Source organism: Centropristis striata, chromosome 5 (genome assembly GCF_030273125.1).
Source record: "Centropristis striata isolate RG_2023a ecotype Rhode Island chromosome 5, C.striata_1.0, whole genome shotgun sequence".
Taxonomy (NCBI): Eukaryota; Metazoa; Chordata; class Actinopteri; order Perciformes; family Serranidae; genus Centropristis; species Centropristis striata.
Window position 1 is genome coordinate 19,949,196 of NC_081521.1, and position 26,493 is coordinate 19,975,688.

The 26,493-nt window shown below is 38.9% G+C and overlaps 1 protein-coding gene across 1 annotated transcript; it reads right to left on the reverse strand.

The window, feature by feature from the left end:
* Window positions 1–21,109: 21,109 nt before the first annotated feature.
* On the reverse strand, window positions 21,110–25,958 carry npbwr2b (neuropeptides B/W receptor 2b). Its single transcript, XM_059332246.1, has 2 exons — window positions 25,571–25,958; window positions 21,110–25,429 (listed from the first exon to the last, which is right to left on the reverse strand). Exon 2 carries the CDS (start codon window positions 25,110–25,112, stop codon window positions 24,096–24,098), a length of 1,017 nt encoding a protein of 338 aa, XP_059188229.1. The 5' UTR covers window positions 25,113–25,429; window positions 25,571–25,958; the 3' UTR covers window positions 21,110–24,095.
* Between the last annotated feature and the right edge of the window lie 535 nt (window positions 25,959–26,493).

A 26,493-nucleotide genomic window follows, 5' to 3' on the forward strand; every position in this document is an offset into this window, starting at 1 on the left:
TTTTCGGGGGAAATACAATGACAATTGGAGTATGTTTTTATGCATCGCTTCATGTCTCTCCACAGCCTTTTATGCAGTTAATTTATTAGATTTTTTTCTCATTATGATAGACACTAAATATATAACAATATATTATAACATGAACTTCCTGTGGAGTACATGCATGTCCAGCATGCTCATCATAAAAGTGTCATCCTTTTTACATTTACAGGACAGCTGGAAATGTCGCACAACAGCATGATGCAGTTTGACTATAAATATGTTTATCAGCAGGTCACACAAATGAAAATGAGAAGGCAGGTCATCAGTGTGGACACAGCATGAGACAAGATCATCAATCTGGAATTTAAATTAATAGTTTGTACATGTTTTGAAGATTTTTTGTCTGATTATTCACCAATAAAATAAGTATTTCCTAAAAGACAAACTCATGTGTATTTGAAAATGAAAGCTATATGAAAATGTTATTATTTATGACCAAGGAGCTGTGCTGTCAGTCCAGAGGGAAGAACCCAGAGCAGCATCCATGGTCAGCTGGTGGAGCAGGTGGAGAGTTTTAATTATCTCAGGACAGAAATTGACACCTGCCTGTCCTTCTCAAAACATGCTGACTCGGTCTACAAGAAGGCAGAACAGTGTCTCCACTTTCTCAAGAAACTGAGGACTTTTAACATCTGCAAAGACATTTTAACACTTGTTTACAGATCACTCATTGACTCCACTCTCATCTATAACATCTCATCCTGGTTCAACTTCCTCACCACCACCACCAAAACAAAACTCTCCCGCATAATAAATAAGGCCAGAAAAATAACGCGAACAGCCCAACTCCCTCTGATGGAACTGTACAGGCGCTCAGTGGTGAGGAAACCACCCTCCTCACTGAGGACCCCTCCCACCCCTGCACCACTCCTTCAGGCTGCTGCCACCAGGCAGACGATACAGGACCCCACTGGCCCGGAAAAACTGTTACAAGAAATCACAGAACAGCGAGGGACGGCAAGACGATGATGACGCAAAACTCTCTTTAGCTGTATACGGCGTTTTAAATAGTTTAGAGCTAAAATTGATTTTAAAAGAAGAACAACGTTTGACTTTGACACTCTTGTTTCACCACGAAAAAGGATGTTTTAGCCTTGCTTCCGACAGGATTTGGGAAAAATCTAATCTACTAATCTACCAACTAGCCCCGCTACTAGCGCCACTACTAGCCCCGCTACTAGCCCCGCTACCGTGACACCGGTGATCTCGCTACGAGCCGGGGGACAGTGGAGCCGCAGAGAGACCCGCAGCAGCTTGTTTATTGCCCATAAAATCAGTGGATGTTTGTGGCTGAATGACATGAGGGGGAATAAAGCGTGAAAATAAATAATCTTGCAGAAAGCGACAACTGGAGAAGCAAAGCAGGCAGCAACACTCTCTCACAGACACACACACAACAAACATCAATTTCTGTCGCTCTACTACGTCATCTGGTATAACTGTAGGTAGCTCTTAGCAAATCGTACCAGATGCTTTTGATAGACATTCTAAGCGCCCAATAAACAACTCCGGAGGATCGTAAACCACACCTCCTCTATGGAGAAATGAACGACTGGTTCCCAGACTAAGGCCCCGTTCACACGAGGACGGTCTGAACAGAAGACGCAAAAGTGGTGTCGCGTCTTCACTTTTTATTCCTCGTTTAGACGAGCATTTTCGGGAGGAAATCTGCGTGCACACGGTGACGCAAAAGTGTGTGAAATTCGATTGTATGCAGCCAGGCGGCATCACTTAAAGCGATAAGAGCATCTTTGGGCACGCAGAAGTTTTCACGCCACACATTTTCATCAGCTACTCCTTCCACAAAGTTCTCCTCCATCCACTAGATCTCCCAGGTCTCGTTCACAGCCGTCTGGCTCGCCTCCAACGAATTGCTGCATCCAAAATGTGATAGAGGTAATTACAGATCCTTCTCTGTTCAGTAATACTATCTCTACATATCCTGTACATTTGGTGGAAAGACTCCTGTAAGTTTATTAGAGCTGCCAGAGCAGCTTGAAGGTCCGACGCATGGAAATAATCCCACATTTGTTTATTTTCCTGTACTAGAGCATGTATGTGACGTAAACACATACGTGACGTGAGCAGATCTGAGCAGAGTTTTGCGTCTTGGCAGTGTAGACGGACACAATAGGGCGGAGCGTATTTAACTTTTCCACTTTGGAAGGTGCGTCTTTTTGCGTCTTTAAGCCCCCAAAACGCCGTCACCGTCTAAACGAAAGGCACTTCCGATAAAATATTTTGTCGTTTTCACCCGCGAGCGTCCTCGTGGGAACGGGGCCTAAATCTCATTTGTGATTAGTCTGGTGTTAGCCAGGCTAAGTAAATGTACTAAACAGCAAAAAATAAGCTGCAGTGTTTTTATCCGTTGTTGTGTTTTAATTTGTGATGCCCTGTCAAAGACAAAATTCTGTTTTTACTGTGTGTAACGTGTCAGGCAGCAAGGTGTGTATGTGTGTGTGTTTTTGTGTTTCTGCTCCCCCCTTTCCTGTGTTTTCAGGAGATTCCTGCACAGACTGCCCTCAGTGATTGGGATTGACAAGCTGCAGGTGATTTCTGATGAGCTGCTGCCTGTGTAGCCAGGCCATGCTGCCTATTGGCTCCCTGCCTCCCCAGCTGGCCAATCGCAGCCAAGGAGAGCCCGTAAAATGAGGACATCTCAGGCCTTCAGGCTCACTCTTGATTCCGATGCATTTGCTGGCTTTGTTGTAATTTGTAATTGAATTGGTATGTGGTGGGAGGTTGGGATTAGGTACATTGTTTACTAATAGTTTACTTTCTGTTACTCCACTAGGTTTATTGGTTGTGCCACCCTCGTATTGTTTCGAAAAGCCTTTTTGTAGAGAAGTTAGTTAGGCCTTTTGTTTGTTTGTCTTTATTCACAGGTAGTTTAGATAGGCCTTATTTTGTTATATTTATTTCAACTTTCTTTTGGCACAATCACTTGTCCCATCCTTCCCCACCTTAGTGTGTCTTTTCTTTTGTTGTTCAGAAAATAAAGCATAATTGTTCACTCCACTTTTGACTCGTTGATTTTATGATTGTCGTTATTGTCTGCTGGCTGGGTTTGGTCAGTGGACATAACACTGTGGAACAGACAATAAAGTTATATCTTATCTTATACCTTATTAGTAATATTGAGAATGTTTGTCTAGCATTAGTTTTCCAGATGTTTCACATTTTGTTTCATGCATTCTTTTCTGCAGCACTTTGAGGCTTGGGTTAATGAAAAAAATGAAAATCTATATTTTTTATCTATTAGAGCAACAAATTGAAAACCAATAGGTAAGAAGGTCAATGTTGAAGAGGAAGAAGGATGAAGAGCAGAGCTCTTTCTACACTCGTCTTTGTTGTTGTTCTTTATCCTGGAGGTTCATCAGCACTTACAAGAACAGGGCCAAACCAGAGAAGACCTTGACTTTAATGCACGTTAAACATGGGGACAAAGTGGGAGGAAGGAACAGAGGATGTTTTTGTTTCTTTTTCCTGAAGTGACTATTCGTCTCTCATCTTTCAGCAGGGCAAGTATGCCATCATGTTCTTTCTTTTCACCATTATGTGGTTTTTTTTTTTGTTTTTTTTTATCCTTTCAGGCACAAAATCAATACGAGAGACTGATTGAGGAAGATGGAATCGCATCACAGGTCAAATAATTGCTTTGAACAAAGAAGAGGAGGAGGGATGAATGACTTGACTTGGTCTTCTGTATTACTCTCAATAACTGGGAATCTTTTTTTTTTTTTAAATGTATTTTCAATTTTTTTTTTAAATATTGGTATGTTTGATATCCCACACAGTTGTTTCATGTTTCATATACTTCATAACATAATCAAAAAATATCATTAAACTAAAGACTCTCCAGATAGTTTAACACATAATTGATCAGCTGTGAGAACATGTAGAATCATTCAAATCCAATCCAATCTAGTATGAGGCTAAAATCAAATTAAAATTGTTATAATGGGCATGAGGATTATTATTTAGGGCATTGTTATTTATTTGAATGTGTTGTTTTCATGCTAAAGTGGACTATATTAGAGAAGAAAAGTAAGGATTTTTTGTTTATGTTACATTTACCAACATATTACATGATTCTATGACTATCAGTGAGCCTACACATCCTTTTCTATAAATCCTTCTCCAGATTGAAGCAACAGTTGCTGTTGGTTGATTTACAGGAATCCAGTAAAGGATATTTGAAGCGAGTCCTCTGGCTGTACAGAGGACTGATGGTCAGACTGTGATCAAAGGGAATAAACTGTAAACTTCAGACCAACAGAGAGAGGTAATAAAGGATTTATGTTGTGTGGCAAGTAACTGCAACAGAAGACTTTTAAAAGATGACAAATCTCTGTAGAAAACATTTTTTTAATCATTGTTCCCCGGACGTCGCATCGCGTTCACCAGCGTCTGCTTCCTGCCGTTGAAGAGTTTGACTTTTTCTGAAGTACGCTCTTTGGTATCAATCCTCTCAGCTCGTGGCAGGAAAGCACTCATACGTTGAGTAGTCTTGCATAGCTAGACCTTTCTCCACAGCACTGTGTAAGTGCTGCAGAAAGGCCTCACACTTTTCGGGGATAAACCAATCACTATCGACTAAATTGCGGAAGGGGAGAAGAATTGCATCTGAAATCTTAACATGTGGAGAGTAACAGTGGACGTTGGGTAAATATTATGGAGCCAGTAGCTGATTAGATTATTTCAGTGTAAAACCAATGTTTCAAAGGTAACAAAGTCAATCCACCAGCACCTTTACACTAACACCGTACAACATGTTTTTTAGGCCAGCTTTCTGCCAAGCTAAGATATGTTGCTTTATACTGAACATACACATATTTTGCTGAATATGAAACTCCTGTAAAGCTAGCTTAGCTTAGTGTAATGTCTGAAAAGGTTGAAACAGACAATCTACGTCTGTCTAAAGGCAACTAAACGTGCCTACCAGCACATCTTAAACTCATTGGTATATCTTGTTTGTTTAAGCCATAAATAGCCATAGTCTAAAACTACATTCAGTCATTTGTAGCAGTAATATGACGAGCATGAGGTCCATGAACTGTTCTACGAGCTCATTACTGTGATTTAAACCCTTTCAGCAGCCCTCAGAGCTCCGTCTGCTGAAAGTTTTCATCAGGCAGGGGTAACATGTGGGAGTTCTTTTGATCAGCTCTGTGAAAAGCGCCTTCGCTCCAATGCAGGTTTTAATCAGAATCCCTACCAGCCTTTCAATTCGACCTCTGTATATGGTTTGAGTACAGGTTTTCATCAGAGCTGCATTCTTCTGTAAGGACAAAGCTGTGACTCACATGCAGAAAGAGAAAAACTATGTTCACATTATGCAATACTTAATTCTCCCTAGATGTAAATGCTTTCAATTTCTTTTGAACATTTGGTGAAAATGTGTATGTTTGAGTCACACTGATTTACAACATCATTATTGGCACTTTCTCTCAAGTGTTCCCTGCCTCTATGAAGATAACAGTAGTGCAGGGTTTCCCCATTAATTACTGAGAGTGTGGTGACCCGCCAGAGTCTCATGTGCTGCAGTACCGTCACATTTCAAGCTACTGAAAATATATTTACACTTTTCATGATATAAAGTTATTTTGTGTTGTGTTGCCGTTGCTCAGCAGAGAGTCTGTCACCCGTCAATCAGTCAAACCAACCCCACCTCTCCATCCTCCTCCAAGACATCAATCACACACTCACACACCGGACTGAATTTACAGAGCTGGCCTCCCTTCTTCTCCGCTTCAAAACAATTCCAGCGTGATAGAAAAATGTACCTATCTGTCTTTATCTATGAGGAGCTGTATAGGCCATAATTAATCCTTCCCTCTCACATTCACAAAAAATACCTCTCACATTCACACTTGCCTCTCACATACATATTTTTGTGAATGTGAGAGATAGAATTGTTAATGTGAGAGGTATTTTTTGTGTATGTGAGAGGAAATGTTGTGTATGTGAGATGTAAAAATGTGAATGTGAGAGGTGAAATTGTGAAGGTGAGAGGTATTTTTTTTAATGTTTGTGAGACGGAAGAATGAATTCATCATATGTATCAGTCCCGCCCCCCACATGACCTCTGTGTGTGTGTGCACGAGCCAGACTAAATACTAGAAACCTGCCGGTCAGAGGTCCAAACACACTGTTACTCTATTCGGTAGCCGCGAGCTAACATTAGCTAACACATTAAAGTTGTTTTAATTACAAAAAGCTAAACTGTGACAAACGGTCAATGAATGAACTTACTTTCTGTGGCTAAACACATGCAGTTTTCAAAATAAGAGCACAGTATGTTAGCATAATCCATCACAGAATTCACAAGAAGACAGTCAAAATAAGATGCCATGAATAAAACATACAAGAACACTTATTTTCCTTTAAAATAATTCACTTAATATACAATGATTAAGACCAGTGTGATGGAATAGTGGCATTAGAATGTGTGAGAGGCAACAAATTTGGGCTTTTATGTAAAAAGATTCTCTGGCAAGCTATTTTTCCACACAGGCTAGCTGCTCAATGTCCAAGTGGAAAGCATATTGACAGCAATTAAAAATGTGACAGTAGCATAACAATAAAGATTCTATGTCATGGCATCTGCCGACTGTAAGAAATGTTAGGTGAGGTGATGGCTCACATTTAGCTCTCAAAGTGTACAAAATTGATGCATTTTACATAAAAATGTACAAAATTTTCCCCAGGGTCTCATAAAATCCTGTGGGAAACACTAGTAGTTGCTCCCCTGTTACTCATGTTTAACTTGTCCACATTCAGTTCACATTCTTCTACCAGCTGACACGTGATCACACAGAAAGGAAAAAAAACCCTTTTCATTTCAGTTGTGGCATTACTTTCAGTGGGACAGAATAAAGATAAATGTGTGATTCTTACTGCGGTAAGACTGTGTGTTAGAGGCTGTGGCAATTGTGGCCAATCATATTCACTACTTTCTCCACCTTTTGTCAGAGTAATCACATGTCAGCTGATTGACAGATACAATAAATGAAACAGACAATCAGCACAACAATATAGGGTTTCGTGAGATTGCAAAGAACCGTGTAATCTTTCAATAGGGGACCAGTGTATAGTGTACTGTGATGCTGTCTCAAGAGTCTGTCAGGAATACAAATTGGTTCAAAGCAATTCCTTTTATAAATATCTATATTTTTCAGTAGAAATCTGCAGTAAAAGATCATATGGTTACAGTGAACTCTTGCTCAGTGTGTGCTGCCAGTTGTTTTATATAAGCCACTGAACAAACAGCAGAGCTGCTCTGATCGAGCTGGCAGCTTATCTGTCCCACTCACCAGCAGCAGCCGGGCCTCGCTCCATCTGCAGCCCGACTGAAGCTGATTCAGGCAGGATAACAGTCAGACATTTTGGGCTAAACACTGGGAGAATACCTTTTTTATTTCCTTTTGTGAGCAATGAACTGTTGCAAAGAATTTTTTTGCAGAAGGTGCAGTTAATACTGTATATAGGTGATGTTTTTTTTCAGATTTTATACATTTCATGCTTCAGGTCAGACTTACTAGGTTCTGCCTGTATGAACATCTTGTGTCCTGCTTTGATTCTGCAATGGGAACACAGAATAACATTAGCTGGTATTACTAGAATGGAAAGTTTATTTAAGGTGTTGCAATGCTGTTGCATCACGGTTGAGATTTTCACTGGAAAGAATTCTGAGTGAAACGGAGACAAAACCTGTAAGAGTGAGAAACGTATGAACTTGGAAAGCATATGCAGTGCTTAAGTTTATTAGACCTGTCATAAAAACGAGAAAACATAAATATTTTAGAAATCGTTCAAAAGCTTGTATTAAACTTACATGTTAATGTTATTTATTTGGAAAATAACAGACTGAATTCCCCTTTGTATAGCCAGATTTGAGTCTGAGAAGTCAGAAATAATCAACATTCAACAACTAACTATTTTCTGTTCAGGAATGCAAGTAAGTAAGTATAACAAGTATAGTCACTATAATTAGACATCTTAATCAAGAAATAATAAAGTGCTTCACGATTTTTACAGGGTTTTTTTGTAAAACAGTAAATTTGAAAATTCCTGGATAACAATAATATTCATATTTTAGCATTAAAAATAACATTTGGATTAAAGAGCTTCTACATTTTACTATATAAACCATTACATAAACATAAAACATGATTTTGGTAATTAATATTGCTGTTAATTTAGGACAGCTGTGGCACAAACCGGGGGTCTAATACATTTGTTAAGCACTGTACTTGTAGATAAACAGTGACAGGTTCCTTTATTGAATATGGACACTCATGAGAATGAACTCTTAAAATCAAAAATGAATCATAATTTACCAGAAACTATTTCTCAAAATATCCTGAATGTGCAACAAAGACTGCACTTTAGATTTATTTTACTACAGTCTGTTTCAGTTGTATCCTGTCCACTAAGAAACAAGTAAATGTGAGGGTAATTATTCTTTTCTTGGCAGAGAGATACACCTAATTACCTAAATAAATCCTATTTGAACTTGAACATACTGTAAGTAAAATTCACACAGCAAAACATATACTACCCTAAACTCAATTAAAATTCTGCAAGCACAAACCGTTAAAGCAGCATTTTGCCAACAAGGTCTGTTAACATCTTGTGCCATCCATCATTCTGTAAATGTGGGTGTCGCTCGCTTCAAATGATGGTCGCCCTCTTTTTTTACAATGACAGTCACAAGATTGACAAAATGACTGATGACTGAGGAGAGAATAACTGAATATGACATTATCACAAATTGTAAAAGAAGAAGCTCAGGCTCATGGCTGAGACAAATCTGGCATTTAGCCTCTTTGTGTAAAACACTGACGATGTGCACAGAGCTGTGAGACAAACATTTCCAGTATTTTGTATTCAATCTGTCTATTCAACAAAGTTAATGAAAGATTCTACAAATTGCAAATTTTTATTCTGAGGATGCTCCAGATGTCTGAACACATTGTAGCCTGTTCATTCCAGATGATGTAGTTCTATGCTGGTGTTTAATCACCATCTGATTGCTTTAAATTGAGATGTAAATGAATGTGTCCACACACACTGGACACACTAAGTAGAATAGGAATAATGCACATACATCTGGTGTATAAACTCCAAAAAGTGAGTAGAAAGCAGCAAGATTGTTGGAATGATCACTGGAAGTAAGACTAGTCGGGCTTTACAGGAATAATCACCACAACGACTGTGTGTCTTGGGCCAATCAGATTACTCTGCAGAAGCTACCCTGTTGGTGATAAGGATTACAGCAGTTGGGTAATAGAGCCTGGTTTCATTTAGACACACAATGGGATAGAGCCTCTATCTCATTTCACACCGCTCAAAGTACAGATTGAAGCCCTGACGAGGAGGGAGCAGGAGGAGGGAAATGAATTGTCTGCGAGAGTGTTGGAGGTGTGTGTGTGTGTACTTACCAATCTATCCAACAGTGGACCTCAAAGCCAACAGGACCTTGTGAAAGTCCCCTGTTGGTCATGTTTTAAATCATGCTGAAATCATGTCTGAATCCCTCTTGGGAACTTTTGAAAATTTTTAGCTAAGAGCAGGCTTGCAGATGTGTGAATGTTAAAGTCCATACTCAGTACTGCCCCTGCAGGCTGGAGCAGGGATCGTAACGACTGACTAACACACTTCGTTTTCAACACTGCTCCCTTTGTGTGAATGAGGAAGTGCAGATAAATATCACATTATTGTATTTTGGCCACAAGTACTTTGGTAATATTTGTTTAAATATTAATTACATTAAAGTTAAATTATCGCTTTTTGAAAGAGCCTTTGGAGTAAACAAACACTCGTTAGTTTAATGAATAAGTGCAGTTTGCATTTTTTGGAAAAAGATATAAAAGGCACATTTGCATTAATATTCTGAGAAAAAAATAGAGAAAATGCATAGAAACAGAAGTCCACTGTTGGTAATATAGGTGTGTGTGTGTGTGTGTGTGTGTGTGTGTGTGTGTGTGTGTGTGTGTGTGTGTGTGTGTGTGTGTGTATGTGTTTGGGTGGGTGGGTGGGGAGAGAGAGAGAGAGAGAGAGAGCTTTGATAGCTTTTAAAAATACATCTATAAAATGTTTTAAATACAGAAATAAAAAAGAAAGAATACAGAAAAACAGTATGAATAGCCCCTCTGACTTCTGTCTATCTGCGCACCATTCAGAGTTTCAAATCTTCAAACTTTTAAATTTCAGGTAAAGACTTTGGACAATAAAGTGACACACACACACAGATCTTTGCAGCTCCCTAAGAAGTTGATCCTTCATCTTGTCTTCTTTTAAATCTTTGACTCTATCTGTCCTCACCAGCAGTTGAATATATTTGTCAAAATCCAGAGAACCACCTCCGCTTATACTAAGGTCATTCTTTGCTCTGACAGTAAAAGTCTTCTTTTCTTTTTCATAATTACTTTTTCAGCTCCTCCTTGACATTCTCATCTCGCCTGTTGAAGGCCCTAGAAAAGAAAGTAATGATTAAGTTGCCAGCTCAGGCAGGTGTGTGTGTGTCTGTTTTTTTCTTCTTTCTATTGCTCAACTCAAGTGGCTCTCACTTTTCTGCCTCCACACTGAGCCTGATGGTGACAGACACACCAGGTGTACGGGGTGATATCCATCCAGCTGCAATGCTTCAGGAAAATGAGGTACGTTATCACATTTGAGGATCTGGAGGCAAGCACGAGGACAATATTAACACGAGACTGAGCTTCACAATCTTCAGGACATAGACAACAAAGCCCAACACTAACAGTCACAGCAGCATCAGTGTGTCTCTAGGTGTTTTTCATAAATCAGCATATCTATAAATATTAGCTGAAGATTAGAATCATACCTGTACATATAAAGAGAATGACGCTGACTCTGTCCATCACAGACATTACAGTACGAATCAGTAGCCATGTTACCATTAAAGTCTAATCAAATTTTGAAGTGAAATTTTGAAATTTAATGTGAATTAGGGACATTTTCCATCAGCTGGTTTAGAGCGAATAAACGAAGCTGCAGTAACGTACTTCGGTCAGAAGATAGCAGTGTAATGTGTCTCTCTAGGCTGATATGTCAGTAAACAGGAGGAGAAAAAGAGACTGAGTAAGAGAGGAAAAAATAAATAAAAAAGAGGTTAATAATCGGACAACTTTGGCTCCCCAGGAGAGAAAATATGTCTTCAGGCATTATATTCAACTGAGAAACTTATAATTGTTCTTTCAGATTCAGATTCAGAATACTTTATTAGTCCCAGAAGGGCAATTCAGTTTTACAGTCAGCCTGTCCATAGTACGAAAATATAATTTATATTAAAAAACAGTAAAATACATAAATAACAGATTGTGACATCAACAACAACCACATCCAGTGACCGTACGACAGAGTGGGATGCGGAATGATTCTCAGTTTATACTGCATTTTGTGCATTTAGCAGCCTTATGGTAGAAGGGATAAAGGAATTTGCATAGCGGATCGTGCATCAGCACATAATACCGTCAACCTAAGGGCATGATTACAAATTTACTGTCAGAGGAGGACTACTGGGTCGCACATGCACTGCAGTCAGAGGAAACAGCTGATCAGTCATGTGAGATTAGTGAGAACTTATTAGCAAAAAGTGTTTCCATCTCCTGTTTAGCGCATTACCTATTTTTTTTAAAAAGACAAACACCTCAAATGAGCTTAAAAACTTTTAAGCACATTATTAAACTTTTTTTTTTTATTTTGGTGTTTCCATCAAGCTTTTCCCATGCAAATCTTCAAAATGCAGAGAAATTAATTGATGGAAATAGCAGAAATAGCAGTTTCTGGTTCGTTAGCTGCATGTCTCAATTGACCTGAGCTGATTGGAGGGTTATTCAGATCACCTGCTGTGCAGAGTGTGGGGGAAAGGCTGCTAATGCAGAATTGAGAGCAGCTTGGTGCATTTCCCCTTTAGCCAATCAGGGTGTGAACAAACTCCTTTCTCTAGAGCTTAAGAGAGGAGTCACACTAACTCACACTAACAGGGCATTCTGATCCTTTCTTGATTCAGTGTAGACCTCATTTAACAACCTCAAACTCAAAATGTAGGCCCTATTAAGAGTTTGTTTTCTGACTGAATGTTATGTGATTTTGAGTTTGAGGGAAATATAAATACTTTTTGACTAATCTGCATCAAGGCTGATCTTAATGTTTGTGCAAGAGTTTTGCTTTATAATGATAACCTGATGCCTGCATGTGTTTATATAATCCCTTTATACAGATTTGTTTATAATTGAAGAGGCTTTTGTTAATCAAAAAGGCAGTGTTTATTATCATAGAGCCATTTCTTTATTATTGAGGAGACAGTTTGTCATAATTGAAGAGGCTGGTTTCCCATTATTTTTAAGGAGGCTTGTTTTGATTGTAAGAAGGCACTCATGAGATTTGTTTCTCAGGCTTCTTCCTGATCAACTAAAGTCTGGGGAATTAGTATTGCCACATGCCGTGCTGTGGTCTGCAGATAAAACTGAATGTCTACTTGAAATTTGGAATGAGAAAAATATATATAAACTCAGTTTTTTAATAGTGAGAAACTGAGAAATGTCATCTGTTCTACATGTTTGCAGAATTCAAAGGCTCACCACTGTTCTACATGTCACATCAGGGCTGTCATAGATCCACTGAATGAAGAATTCTTCAATATGAAGAGCATCGCAGTAATAACTCTCCCTCAAACGAATAAATAAAGGAACCTGGGTAGTAACTATCTGGACCAAGTGGCCTTTACCTACTCCTGTTTTCCTTCTTGCTGTGTTTGAAATCCCCAGCATTGCAGTAATGTCAAGGTGCTGAAAAATCCCTTTGCAGAATGCCGACAACTGACGTTTACTGCGTTTTAGACATCAGTAAACTTAGGCTATTAAAACTGCAGGTAAGAAATTGTGAGGACAGCAGGAAAGCGGTTTGTAAAAGAGATTTTTCGGTCAACAATTTATAGCAAAAAAGAAGCCGTGTGCGGCGAACAGCCCCTCCAGACGGATAGACAGATGCTATTTGGGCTCCAGATGATGAAGAGTCCTCGGTCAAAGTCATTTACCTGATATCATCAGTTTGATCTGGGCATCTCCCAGACAGGTACTCTGTGCTGTTTTATTGGTCTCTCATACAGCCAGACAGAAAAGGGGGAGAGGCAGATAGCTTCCCCTTTGGTTTATGATGGGGGACGTCTGAAGTAGAGGACTTTACAGGACGGGGAGATCTAGGATCTGACCTGAACGACATGCACAGACAAGTTTTAAAGCACCACTTTTTGGAAGGAAGTCAGTGTGGGTGGGTAGGTGGTACCAGCACTGGTTCCTTTTTCACCCTGACAGCAATTTTCTCCAATTTTAACCCAGTAGTTTAGTGGACCAGACCTTTATCGATAGTTTGAGTTGGTTTTGAATCAGTCATATGCCTGCATTGTCAATAACATTTAGAGGGAAACTTATTAAGTTATGTTTGACATTGATAATCATAAACATTTCTAATAAAAAAACAAATACGGAAGAGTCAAGCATAGATGCATGGTTAAAAAAAAACCCACAGGTCTTTAACTGTTCATTGTTGGGATGCTTTTTTGTGATCCTGCACAGTATGCAACTGTAGACTCAGCACAACCTTTGCACTTTGGTATGTGTGTATTTCAGGAACAGATTTAACGTCTGCATTGTCAGAACTTGAGTAAGATGTTGCTTCTGTGTTGACAGGCTGACATTCTTGTTATGCTTTAGGAACCGTAAATATACAAAACAGCTGGCACTGGCCACAACTATATAAGATCATTCATTCTATAGAATGCAAGAACTGAATCCAACGTCATGTGCTTTAAAAGTGCATTGAACGCCATTTCTTCGCTTCTTCTCCTCCTTTATCAAACTAATGTTGTGTATCCAAAACAGATATCAGTCATTTTCCATGTAAAGCTAATGTTGACTAATTTAGCTAATGTCAGTTATGCAACAGACCCCTGGACCATGATCGTTTCCTAAACCTAACCAAGTGGTTTTGTTTCAATTTATGTTAACTGTGTTTTTTCTCTGCACTGTAATAAATTATTCTGTAGTCATTTCATTTTACTTAATATATTTGATAAAATGTATTACATATAAAGGCATCCTTGATTTTGAGACAGTTGTTTACGTAACTTTAATATAAAAATGTTTGAGAAAGAATCTACTTATTTTAATCAAATTAAATATAATCTTTATTTGTATGTAATTCTAAATCAAGAGGATTTTGAATGAATCCAACACAATATAATTAGTCAGTTTTTAATTGACAGACACTTCCTGTTAAGTTATTAACTCAACTTGTAACCTAGTTAGATTTAATTAATAATATTGTGTGCAATCTGTTGCCTCAATTTTATTGAGTAGCTATTGTTCTTTTTTTACAGTGTACTGTAATCTGGGAGAACGTAAGTCTCTATACAATGTATGAAAACATGACTTTTAGGAGACAGGGTTTCACCGATAAGCAACCTTTGGAGTTAAGGCAGCTAACTTTCTGAAAATTCCTTCTGATATCACTTGATTATTATTATCATAACTGTTCAGATATGAATGACTGCTCTCTCTGTCGCAGAAAATAACACAAAATACAGTCTGACAGAAACAAACAAAAGCTGATGAGGAAAATGATAAGATGATAAAGATAAGTTCAATATGATGATGATGATATGAATTTGACTCCATATCTTTCCAGTGGCTGTCCTTTTTAAAATATAAAGTTTAAGCCTGTAATTTGTCTGAGTGGCCTATGAAAAGTAACTGTCACTACTTCTTCTTGACAGAAAAAAAACTACTACCATAAATGTGGATTGGCCTCGTGTGGTTATGAATTCACATTTTTCATTTGTACTGGATGTTCTGGCTGCAAAGAGCGCAACGTGTCACGACTTGACCTACAACAATGTTTCTCATCTAAACAGATTTAGTGTGATGCCAACTTTGCAAAGGTGACAATTTAAAAAAAATTGATCTTGTTCTCTCTCTATATCCATTAAATAAAGGTAAGTAATCTGCAACCGCCGGCAAGTATTTCAATCTAAAATGTCAGAATATCCCTGAAAACATCAACAAATATATCTCACATTTGTACTTTTTCATTAGTTTGTTGTGGTCATTTGAGATGAGTGTTTTACTTCAATTGAGTATCTTTCTCTTTTTTCATATTTTATCTGTTGGGGAAAAAAAGTGGCATATTAACAAAAATATGTTGCTTCTGCAGTCCATTTTGTGACATTTTTCCCTCAAAAAATAACTCGTTTTAATCATGTTGTCTTTTACAAAAGGCTACAAACCCCTTTTGGAGCTGAAGTAGTCAGTTGTGTGAAGAAAATAAATGTTGTGGCAGTGGATCCTCCTCAAAGACAGAAGGGGTTTACACACTTTCTGTGCTTGGTCTAAAGATGAAGACTTTGTTCTCCCTTGTGTCATCTCACCCTTTCAGAGGTTAACAAGTCTCTAGAGTGGGGGAGGACAGTCGCCGCTGTGTCTCCAAGAAGGCATTCTGCAACAAATTTCAGTTCAAGTGCTTTCAGTTCTGTAGCTATGTGAGGGTGCACACATCCTGAGAGCAGGCTTGTGCCTTTTGGAGTACAACAGCTTGTAACTTGACCACTTTGATGGTTTTTTTTGTGAACGCTCCAATCGTACTCTGGTGCGGACCAAAACAACCTGACATAGACCTTGCTAGAGAGGGTCTCGGTCGACCCTAGGGCAGTTCAATTGCACTGTGAACGTAATCCGACCCAATTAAAGGAAATGAAACAAAACCCTTTTGTCACTGCAGAATTATAAATTAATGTATATTATTAGTGCAACAAAGGCCTTCACATTTCAAAATAATGCACCAGGAGTGTGTTCTTGCATGTATGTGGCTGGCCAAACAAGTAGTGATGTCTTGTTCATGAATGATTCTTTGGAAAGAACGAAGCACTTAGGAGATCGAACCATACTAAATCACTTCCTGAAAAGTTTTGTTCTTTCCTCTATTTCAGATGATGACAGTCTTAGTAGCACAGAGTTGCTCAGGTCCGCCCCTCACTCCAGACTTCTTCTTCTTCTTCTTGTTGTGTTTTACTGGCGGTTGTTAACCAGCTTAATAGGTGCCCTTCCACCAACTTCTCTCTGTCTTGAAGTATGAAGAGCTGCCAGCTATTGTATTTAATAATTAGGTGTTAAATATGATTTTTGTAGCAGTCTTCAGTTTTGCAAACTGTAGCTTTAACCAACTAAATTCTCAGCTCATTTGCCTGTTCACAAATGGCCGTTCTTAGTTCACTTATCGAGCAGAATCAAACGCTTGGTGTGTTTCAGCTCAGCACTATTCTTTTCTGGTCATCTTTGCAAATGTTTAATTTATCTGCACATTTATCTAATTTCCTGCAATGTTTAATTTCCCAGTTAAAGTCAAATTTATCTGCAAATGTTTAATATTTTAGCCAAGATTTTAATTTTAATTCAGATTTATCATAGGTTAATTATTTTTAGGTTAATTTTATTGTATGTATAGTGTATGTTAATGTAAGTTGAATGCTGCTACTGGATGCTTGATTTCCCTTCCCTTGATTTCCCTTGGGATAGATAAAGTATCCATTCGTCCGTCCATCCGTCCGTCGCAATTTGGTGACCGAATCTTTTGTACTTATCTTTTTAAAGAATAGTTTCTAGTGATTCAGTACACCGAAAAGACACAGCAGATGACTTGTTGCAGTCAAGATTAATGTTTTTGCCACAGACACGGGCACCAAACTGGCTTCTTTCAAATGAACAAGATAAGCGAATGTGTTTCCAGTAGATCTTAAACTTGGCTGAATGTTGCCTTGCGCTAACATGATGGTATGGTATGGTCAAGCATAGGCATATTAACAAGCTAATATGAGCTTTCAGTATATAGCATAGCAGCTAAGTATGACCATGTGGAGTTAAGCCTCACAAACTGGGTCTGATATGTCCTAAATGGCCTCCGTACAGAAGATAAGGCCTTCTGATTTTGGTGGAAAAAAAATTTTTTTTCTCTGTTAAGAATCTAAGAATATCAAATGCTTCACCTGTGCAACATTTGCCTCATGGAGCAGCTTCCACGGCGACCTTTACTCTTATCATCGTATAATTTACCATGTGTGCTTATCTTTAAGCATACTCCAGTCTGCATTCAAGGATACTTTTGGGGATTAATAGCAGCAAATGTGCAGGGTCACAGGTTCCCCACATAATATGATCTGTGATTGCAGTTTCATATGAATGCAGTCCCTGAGAGATGGGAGTGACGGAGTGTCTGTGATTGTGGTGAAATGTACATGGGGGTGTTTCCCTTTTATGGCCACACGCTCATACACACACCCCATCTACAGCTACACACTGCCATCTACAGCTGTTATTCTCAATTCAGATACATCTGGATGTTTCAAAGGCTGGAACACAGTTACCATTGAGTTACTGTGCCCGAACACTTATTTCAACACTCCTTTTGAACATTCTTGAACCATTTGATGATTTTATTCAAACATGTTAGTGGAATCAAATGAAACAAATCATCAATCTCCATCAGTTTTAACCCTAGCTGTTACTTAACCCTTAACCTAGTTTTAAACCTAAAATGTAATGATTCACCTTTATAGGGTTCTGCTTTTTGTCCCCACAAGGAAGGCAAGTCCCCACAATGTGACTGATAACAAATTTATGTCCCCACATCATCAGTAAACACAACCACACACATTAAAATGATCTACATGGACCAACACTTCCATCTAGTGACAATAATGTGTTATTACAACCACTGAAATTAAATTAATTTTGATACGTTTGTCAAATTGACCACATGGAGGTGCTAAGCTATTTTTTTCCAGGCAAACACACACACACACACACACACCATACCAAAAACATGCACACAAAGTCATATGCTCACTTTTCAGACAGTTGAGAGAGAAGGCTATAAAACATATACAGATAAACAGATTTCCACCCCAAGCCAAAAGGAATTCCCATCAAACTTTTGCTAGGTAAATAAAAGATTTTATCTCTTTAACGCTGACATGTGATGCAGCAAAGCGCCTGTCGGATCTCCTGAGCTGCTGTGGTCCCCTTTTTAAACAGAGTTTTACTGTTTACACTAAGCTGACAGAGAGAGAGTGAGACTGGGGGAGGAATTAAAACAAAGAAGGTGAGGGATAGAGAGCTACAGGCAAGAAGAAAGGTAAAGAAAACTCTGAAGTGAATAAAAAAACAACTTAAATCTTTTTTTTCCATGCTCCTCCCTGGTAATCTCATAATATATATATATATATATATATATATATATATATATATATATATATATGCCATCTGTATGCAATATAACTCTTTATAGGCCTTAAAGGGTCTTATTACCTCCACCAAAGAGGTTATGCTTCAGATTCAGTTTGCACGTGTGTTTATCAACAGGATTACTGAATGAACTAGTGGCCCACATGAAACTTGGAAATGTACTGCTACTATGATTTTTACCATTAGTCCTGTTCCTTCTGCTATTTCTGTTACTTTTTTTGTTACTACTACTATTACAATTACTGTTATTTCATTCTATTTACCAGCACAACTACTATCATTAGTCACAGACTTCATTGTAGGGTGAGTGTTATTACTGTTGTCACTGTTCATCTCTCTCCCCCTCTATCCTCCCCCATTTTCCTCCCCTCCCACATTCTATCTACTGTATTTTACTATGTTCATCTGTTCTGTACAAACAACATCTATTTCATATCAGTCTGTTCTGGGAGGGGGAGTCCCTGCTCTGTAGCTCTCCCTAGCTCTCCCTAAGGTCTTTGGGGGTTTTTTTTGTAGTTTTTCCTTGTCAGCTGTGAGGATCGAAGGTCAGAAGGTGTAGTACCAGTGTTGTGAAGTTCAAGTCTTTTTACAGACTCTGATCACTGACTCTTCTTTTGAAGTAATTTTGTTCATTTGAAGTAGTGCATTGCCCGCAGCCTTGTGGCTGAGCTGCCTGTCATGTGACAAATGAACGGAAGCCTGATCAGTATGAATCACCAGCTATCTATTATGAGACGCAAACAAGTCGCTGTCCTCTTCAGCTGTCACATGACAAATGAACGAATCAAACTTGAGGACGCATAGTTGAGTGATGAATTTATAATTTCTGTTTCCTGTCCTGACTGATCTGATGCAGCTCCCATGTGATGAGGGAACGTACTGCATGAAAATGAACGAATCATTCACTAAGATGACTCATTGCCTCCCAGTCATAAAAGATTTGTTCAAAGTGAACAAAACATTCACGAATGCCACACCTGTACAGTCTGTAAAGCCCTTAGAGGCAAATTTGTGATTCTGGGCTTGAGTTGTAGCATAGTCCAAGCAACAACTTCTTAAGTTTTTGAGCAGATCTGGATCAAATCATGGATATGCTAATTATTTTTTACTTTCGTTAACATTGCAAGAAAGAGCATGCTCTCTGAATGACCTTCTAGTTTTTAATAGTTTCAGCAAAATTGGAGCATTATGGCACAGAGGAATGAGGTATATTATAAACTCACTACACAGATAATACTGGTTAGCGTCTATTCATTGATAATTTCATCTTTTTTATTGACATTAAGGAAAACTAAGAATATCACCAGCATTATTATTTAACTCTCCTTTTATATCTGGTTTGATCTCTACCATCTCCTGCAGAAACGTGTAAGTTGCAAAGCAGAAAGGCATGTAAGCACATAATCTAAATGAACATTCATGCAAATAATGCTAATTTGTAAATACAGATTAATGGAGCTCTTAGGTGTATTCATATAATATCACACATTATACCCTTATGTCCCACATGGCACCTAGCACTGCCACTTTTATACCACATATAATGTGCAATACAGTGGATAATGCAGCACTTTAAAATATGTGTGATTGTTTTTAAACAAATGTCTTTTTTACTTCAACTTTGTGAGTGGAAATCTGTTTACATGCACTGCCAGGTTTTTACAAATTTTCCCAGGTTACACTATGACTTGTGTATTCCTTTACGCAATTAATTTAATTCCTGTTTAGTTTCAATTCTAGTATTTTCTTTCATCACTGCTGATACATTGGGAAGTGACTATGCAAATTAAGTTAATTTTTTTTTTTTTGTATTGTGAAAAAGCCTCTTAATCTTAACCCATAAGAACCCATGGTGACATCTGTGTAACAAACACGTTAAATCTTCTATTTTTTGTTACTAGGCTAAGTTTAAATCCATTTAACAATTCTAATCCATTGTTCAGGAAATATGGTCAAAACAAGTTAAATGCAATACAGGACAAACTAGCAAATTAAAGTCACAATTCTGATAAACAAAAAGACACATGGTTATTTGTATTTATTTATTATCGATTTATTATTATTATGCTACTTAAAAACAAATCTAAAAAATAATTTGTTGTTAAACAGAACTAGTAATGTCACAGTTTTGATAGATGTTGTGGAGATGCAGAGAAAAAGCCAAATTTCTGTCTATAATATTTCATATTTTAAAATAAAAACAACTAAACATAAATATTATAAACATAAATACTATAAGCGCCCAATGTAATGTTTGTCACATCACAGATCTTTGATATTTAGGGATAGTGTTTTTGAAAACACATCAGAAATGGTGGTATATCCCCCATAACTTTCCTTTAAGGATAACTGGGTCTGGGTTCTTATGGGTTAATAATAGTCTAATTCATGGTGCCTACATCCGACTATAAAGCAGCCACTGCATTGTGACATATATGGACAGCTCAGCAGTCCATCAGGGACAACAGGCTGCTGTTGAGATTGAATCTGTGACCTTTTCCTGACAAGAAGCTCTCAGCACTAATCCATCCTGCTGCTCTTCAGCCGGTACAGTAGCTTTAACGAATCTCTCCGGTGACCCTGACACCGACCCAAACCGCTGATGACACTGATAACAATATGTCTTCATAACAATACGTGTTCATCACCATCAGCACCATAAAAACCACTGAGTGAATATGCTTCTGCAAGATTTTCAAGAAAAACAATGTGCACGTTTATTGTAAAGAATACATGAGTACCAGTGGGAATAAACTTATATTTATCAAATAATTAACAGGTATTGACAGACATGAAAGATAAATAAATGGCATGAGATGTCGTGATTCTTAATTACAGGCTGCATAAAGACAACTATTCAGAACTCAGATTTTATATTATTTCTTATTTGTTTCACACAGGTTTTTCTTATGAAGAATATTAGACTTTTCATTTCGATGACTATACAGTTAAATGGCAAAAAAATAACTATTTACAGCAAGACATATAGAATAGCTTCTGTCATTGCAGTCAGACCCATAAAAGACGAAGCCTTTTGTAGAATATCATTTTTTTTCACAAGTTCACAACTGCTGCTGCAAGATTTCACCTACAGCAGCTCATTTATACCCACTACTGAGAGGAGTTACACTGGCAGCATGTGGCATCACTTACATTTAAAATAGCAGAGTGTAAAATGAAAAAGGCTCTACAATAAGTAAAGTGTTTGCAGTGTTGTACAATTTAACAGTACAGAAGGTTAATGTGATAACAGACAGAAACAGAAGAGAAATGCAGGATTAATGAGCACAAGAAGACCTTTGCAGCCTCTTATGCCTGACAGTCCCCACCCCCAAAATAACCACTATATATCACAGCCCATATTTACATTTGTAGCTAAGCAGTGACCTCGAGAGGCCTTTTTAATAATAATTAATTATTACAGCACATTAAAGGCACGGTTGCACATCTGTGAATCTAGCCGTGTTGCCAAGGCAGCATTGGCCGGCCGAAGTTCACCACAGTTGAACTCTACGTAGCAAAGATCAAAGAGCGAGCGGTGAATAATCTCTGAATCTGAATAATAATGTCTGTTAATATTGGGCGAATGACTTTGACCCAGGAGACCAATGTTGTTGGACAATGGTGTCCTGTTTGAAACAGTCGTCTTATTTGAATTTAAATACTGGCTTTGATGGTTAGATGATTTTGTTACATTATGTGGCCATGCGGCCACTTGACCATATTAAATAGAACAGATTAGGAGTCACTGAGCAACATGTCCTCGTGTCTTAATGACAGATCAGGTCCTTTGTCAAACTGTTAATCCTCTCTTTGTAAACTTGTGTTTGGTCATGCCTCGGAACTCCAGAGATCTCAAATTATTTAAGATACCAAATTCATAGGCTGCATTTTGAAGAATTGTGTGTAAAATTACACACACTGACACTAGTGTTTGAGAGAATAGTACAGTTTTAAAATGAGTATCACGTACAATCAGTGAATTCATTTAATTAATTAATAAATTAAAGAAAAATGTCCTGGGGGGGAAAAAGGTATAAACTCTCCATCAGTCTCAAAATATTGTTACAACTCTGCTGTAAATAAACTTTCTTTTGTGTGCAATTTTCAAGCACCTGGGAGAAGCTCCAAGCACATTACATAGTAATGTTAGTGAAAACTATGAAATCATACATCAAAAAACAAGAACAGAGGGAGAAGATAGATGCCACACATGCACAGCATGGTTGTGAATCTCATTAGATAAAAAAAATATATCTATAATGTGAAAATTAACTTCAGCATGGGGTTTAAGTCAAATACCAAAGATGTTGTTCACAAAAAATCCACAAAGTGAAAGAACGTGTACATTATGATTCTAAATAACAGACAGAAGCTGTGTGTAACTGTGTAACTCCTCTCAGTCGTGTCTTTGCACAAACTGTACAGTAAATGGCTCTGGCTGCATCTTCTGGGTAACACCACCCTGTTGACAACAGGGGGCGACAAAAGCTCACCAAAAAAATGAAGACGTAAAGAGAAATGCAGATTGCATTTTTTACATAGCCCTCCTGTCCCATGCCTGTCCCTGTCAGGCCTACAGTACAGTTGTCAGGGTTGGTAAGGTCCTTTTTTTATTTCTTAAGTGGTGCGTGTACATTCTGGAAAAATAATATGTATGCAAACAGTGCCATCATTTAAAGCGCCCATAGTCATATTTTGCAAATCTGTAACCTGAAGAAAAAAAAACAGAACTTTAAGTAATCCACAAATTGGTGACTTGAAGATGACTTTGCTCAAAACACATCATCATTGAAGGCAGATTTAGTGTTTGCATACATGAAATACACAATATTTCTCAAGCCATCCCACAAGTTTAGAGTATTTGTAACACCTGGAGTCCCCTGATGTGCCTTCTGTTACCCTCCAACCCTGACTAGTCTCATGACGTTGATTTGATTGACAGCATGCAAATCAATGACACCGTGCTGAACTGCCTTTTCTCCACGCAGCAGATGTTTTGTCCCTCTGAGTCCAGTGAAGGTCATCCCTGTTCGCATTGACCCATCTCAGGTCACTGCCTCGTAATTAGATTCCTCCTCGTCGTGGAAAAAAGTCTGTCATTTTAATTGCGCTCTTAAACTGGAAAACAATCAGATTTCATGGCCAGTTCTTAAGATACACTTCTGCTCATACAGTAGAATGAGCAGTTGACTTTTGTTATTTTCCAGATACCTCTGTTGGTCCTGTATGTCAACCTTTATCGTTCCCTATTGGAAGCAATATTGCCCATTTTTATCCACCTCCAGTGTTCTCTCTCACTGTGTTCTCAGACCCATAAAATGCTGCACTAGGCAAATATTATAATAATGCAAACAGTCCAGCTGTGCCAAAGAAAACCATCCTGTCCCTCATCAGAGGAAGTGATTCATTTAAAGTGTTTCGAGTGAATAAATGTTCTGATGTTTTACTTTTTTTTATCACTTTGGTTTACTGTAGTATGAGTTTTCTCACATTAAGAATGTTGTGTGCCATCTACAGGCATAATTTTACTTGTTTTCTACATATTGCAGATAAATAAAAGAGAGATATCTATTGTAATCATGTGCAAACTATGTGCAAAGATGCCTCGTGCAGCTTTAACCAAAAAAACACTCAAATCAATACATTGAGAATTAAGATTTGTCAATTTTTTTCTTTTTTCATTCCATTCCATCCTCACTCAGTAAGTCTCTGTAGACCTTCACACATTCAGGCTGGTCTACATTCCAACATTTTCTTAAAAGCTTTCCTGAAACTGTCATCCAGGAAGGCATAGAGGAACGGGTTGAGGCAGGAGTTGGCATAGCTCAGGCTGGTTATGAAATAGGAGATCCCGATCAGGAGCGGCGTGGTCCTCAGGTCTGTCGTCAGAGCCACGATGGTGCTGAGGTGGAACGGCGTCCAGCAGAACAAGCACACGGCCAAGACGATAAACACCATGATGGTGACTTTCTTCTTGGCCTTGTCCAGTGCCTTGGCGTTGCTGTTGAGCCGCATGTTTCGCAGCTTGTAGAGCATCATGGTGTATAAGATACAGATGGTGGAGACCGGGATGGCGAAGCCCAGGATCAGTGTGTAGATCCGGCTGGCTTTAAACCACAAACTTTCAGGGCTGGGGAAGCTCAGCACGCAGCTCTTCCTCCCATCGTTCGGGTTCACATAGACGCTGGCAAAAACAGTAAAAGGCATGACGATGAGGATCACGAGGACCCAGACGCAGAAGGAGATGATCTTGGCTGCTCGGTAGGTACGGTAAGGCATGCGCTTTGACCTCACTGTGGCCCAAACCACCAGGTATCGGTCGATGCTCATTACTGTCAGGAAATAGATGCTGGAGAAGATGTTGTAGTGGTCTATGCTGAGGATGACTTTGCACAAAACCTCACCGAAAGGCCAGTAGTGTAGCAAGTGTTCGGCGATGTTGATTGGCAGCACCAAAGTGAACAAATCGTCGGCGATGGCCAAGTTCAGGATGAACATGTTGGTGACTGTTTTCATCTTGGGGGCTTTGAGGATCACATAGATGACAGCAGTGTTGCCCGTCAGTCCCACTGCGCAGATCACAGAGTAGATGACGGGCAAAATGACGTAAAGGTCAGCGTAGAAGTAGAACTCCGAGGGAGGAGTGCAGTTCAGGTCGCTGCGGTTGCCAGATGTGAGGGAGTAGAAGTCCACGGAGTCGTTGCACACTGGCGGCGCACCGCCGTGCAAGGACACGTTCTCCATGTTTGAGGAGAAACTAAGAGTCTCTGAGCATTGTGAGACAAATATCCAATCACTTATATAATTAGTCTTTTAAAGAAGAATTAGTGTCTTCCATTCTAGACATCTTATCACGTAGGACGCATCAGTCATTTTTCATCGAGTTTATAAAGTTCTGCACACTTGGTTAAGTTAAGGTGGGGTTACCATCCATTACATCACTGGAGAGGAGCTTGCAGAAAACAGTTCCCCATCTGAGGTCCAGGGACCAGCAGCCAGACACTGACAGGTTACAGCAGCTGGTTAAATCTGGATCAGCTGCTTCACTTTTCTTTCAGTTTCTAGGATGTAACAAAAACAGAGAAAATTTAAGAATGATGTCAGCTGTTGCCATGCGCTCTTACTGTACAGACAGTCACAGAGTAATGTAAGGAAATCATATGCATGCATAATTATCCTATGAAATCCATAGAAAATCTCACCCTCGGAGAGTTCGTCCGCGGTAAAACGTGGATAGGTTTGGTGTCTTTGATGTGAAAACGCTCCAGGCGCCGCGCATCATGCTCTCCAAATAACCGCTCCACTATCAGTTTGATTTCCCGTTTTTAAGTTATTTAGTTTGTTGCCACTTTGTTAATCTCCACTCTAATTCCTTCCTATTCTTGATGAAGTCGGCATGGAAATCCCATCCGGTCTGCCGGTGTTGCGTTGTCCTCCCACCAGATATCCTCCTGCTTCTCTCCTCCCCTCGGTGTGGAGATTTAAGATGAGTGAGGTGTTCACGATCAGGTTAACTATTATGGTTTCGGGTGGCGATGCTTCCTCCCTGTGCTTCGCTTGCGCTCTGGAGACGTTGCCAGGGTTTTACGCACGAGTGGCGCATCCGGGAATCTGGACAACAGAGGGATGTGACCAACATTTTCAACATCAGCGGAGCTGAGAGTGAACATACAGGAGACAGCAGGTGCAGCTGTGACTGACACGAAGTCCAGACAGAACTGGATCAGACATTAATTTCCCCCCCTGTTTCATGAATACCACAAATAAAAAACTAAACAACTCAGATTTAGCCACGCGTCATATTTCCTCTTGTCAAAGTAATTAACTACTGTTTATTTCTAAATGCTTGTACATTAGCGTTAAAGAGTTATATATGATATATCCATTAATAACTTATTTTACATATATTAAAAGTGCATAAAGTGAGTTCTGGCGGCCTTACCCTTCTATGTATCCCTGGTAAAGTCACTCTCCTCCGGTCTTACCTCTGTTGGAGACGCGCTGCTCTCCAGTCTCCCCTCTGAGTCCACCCGCCTCTCTCTCTCTCTCTCTCTCTCTCTCTCTCTCTCTCTCTCTGTCTCTCTCTCTCTCACGCTCCTGAAAGGCCGTGACCATCGACTGACGT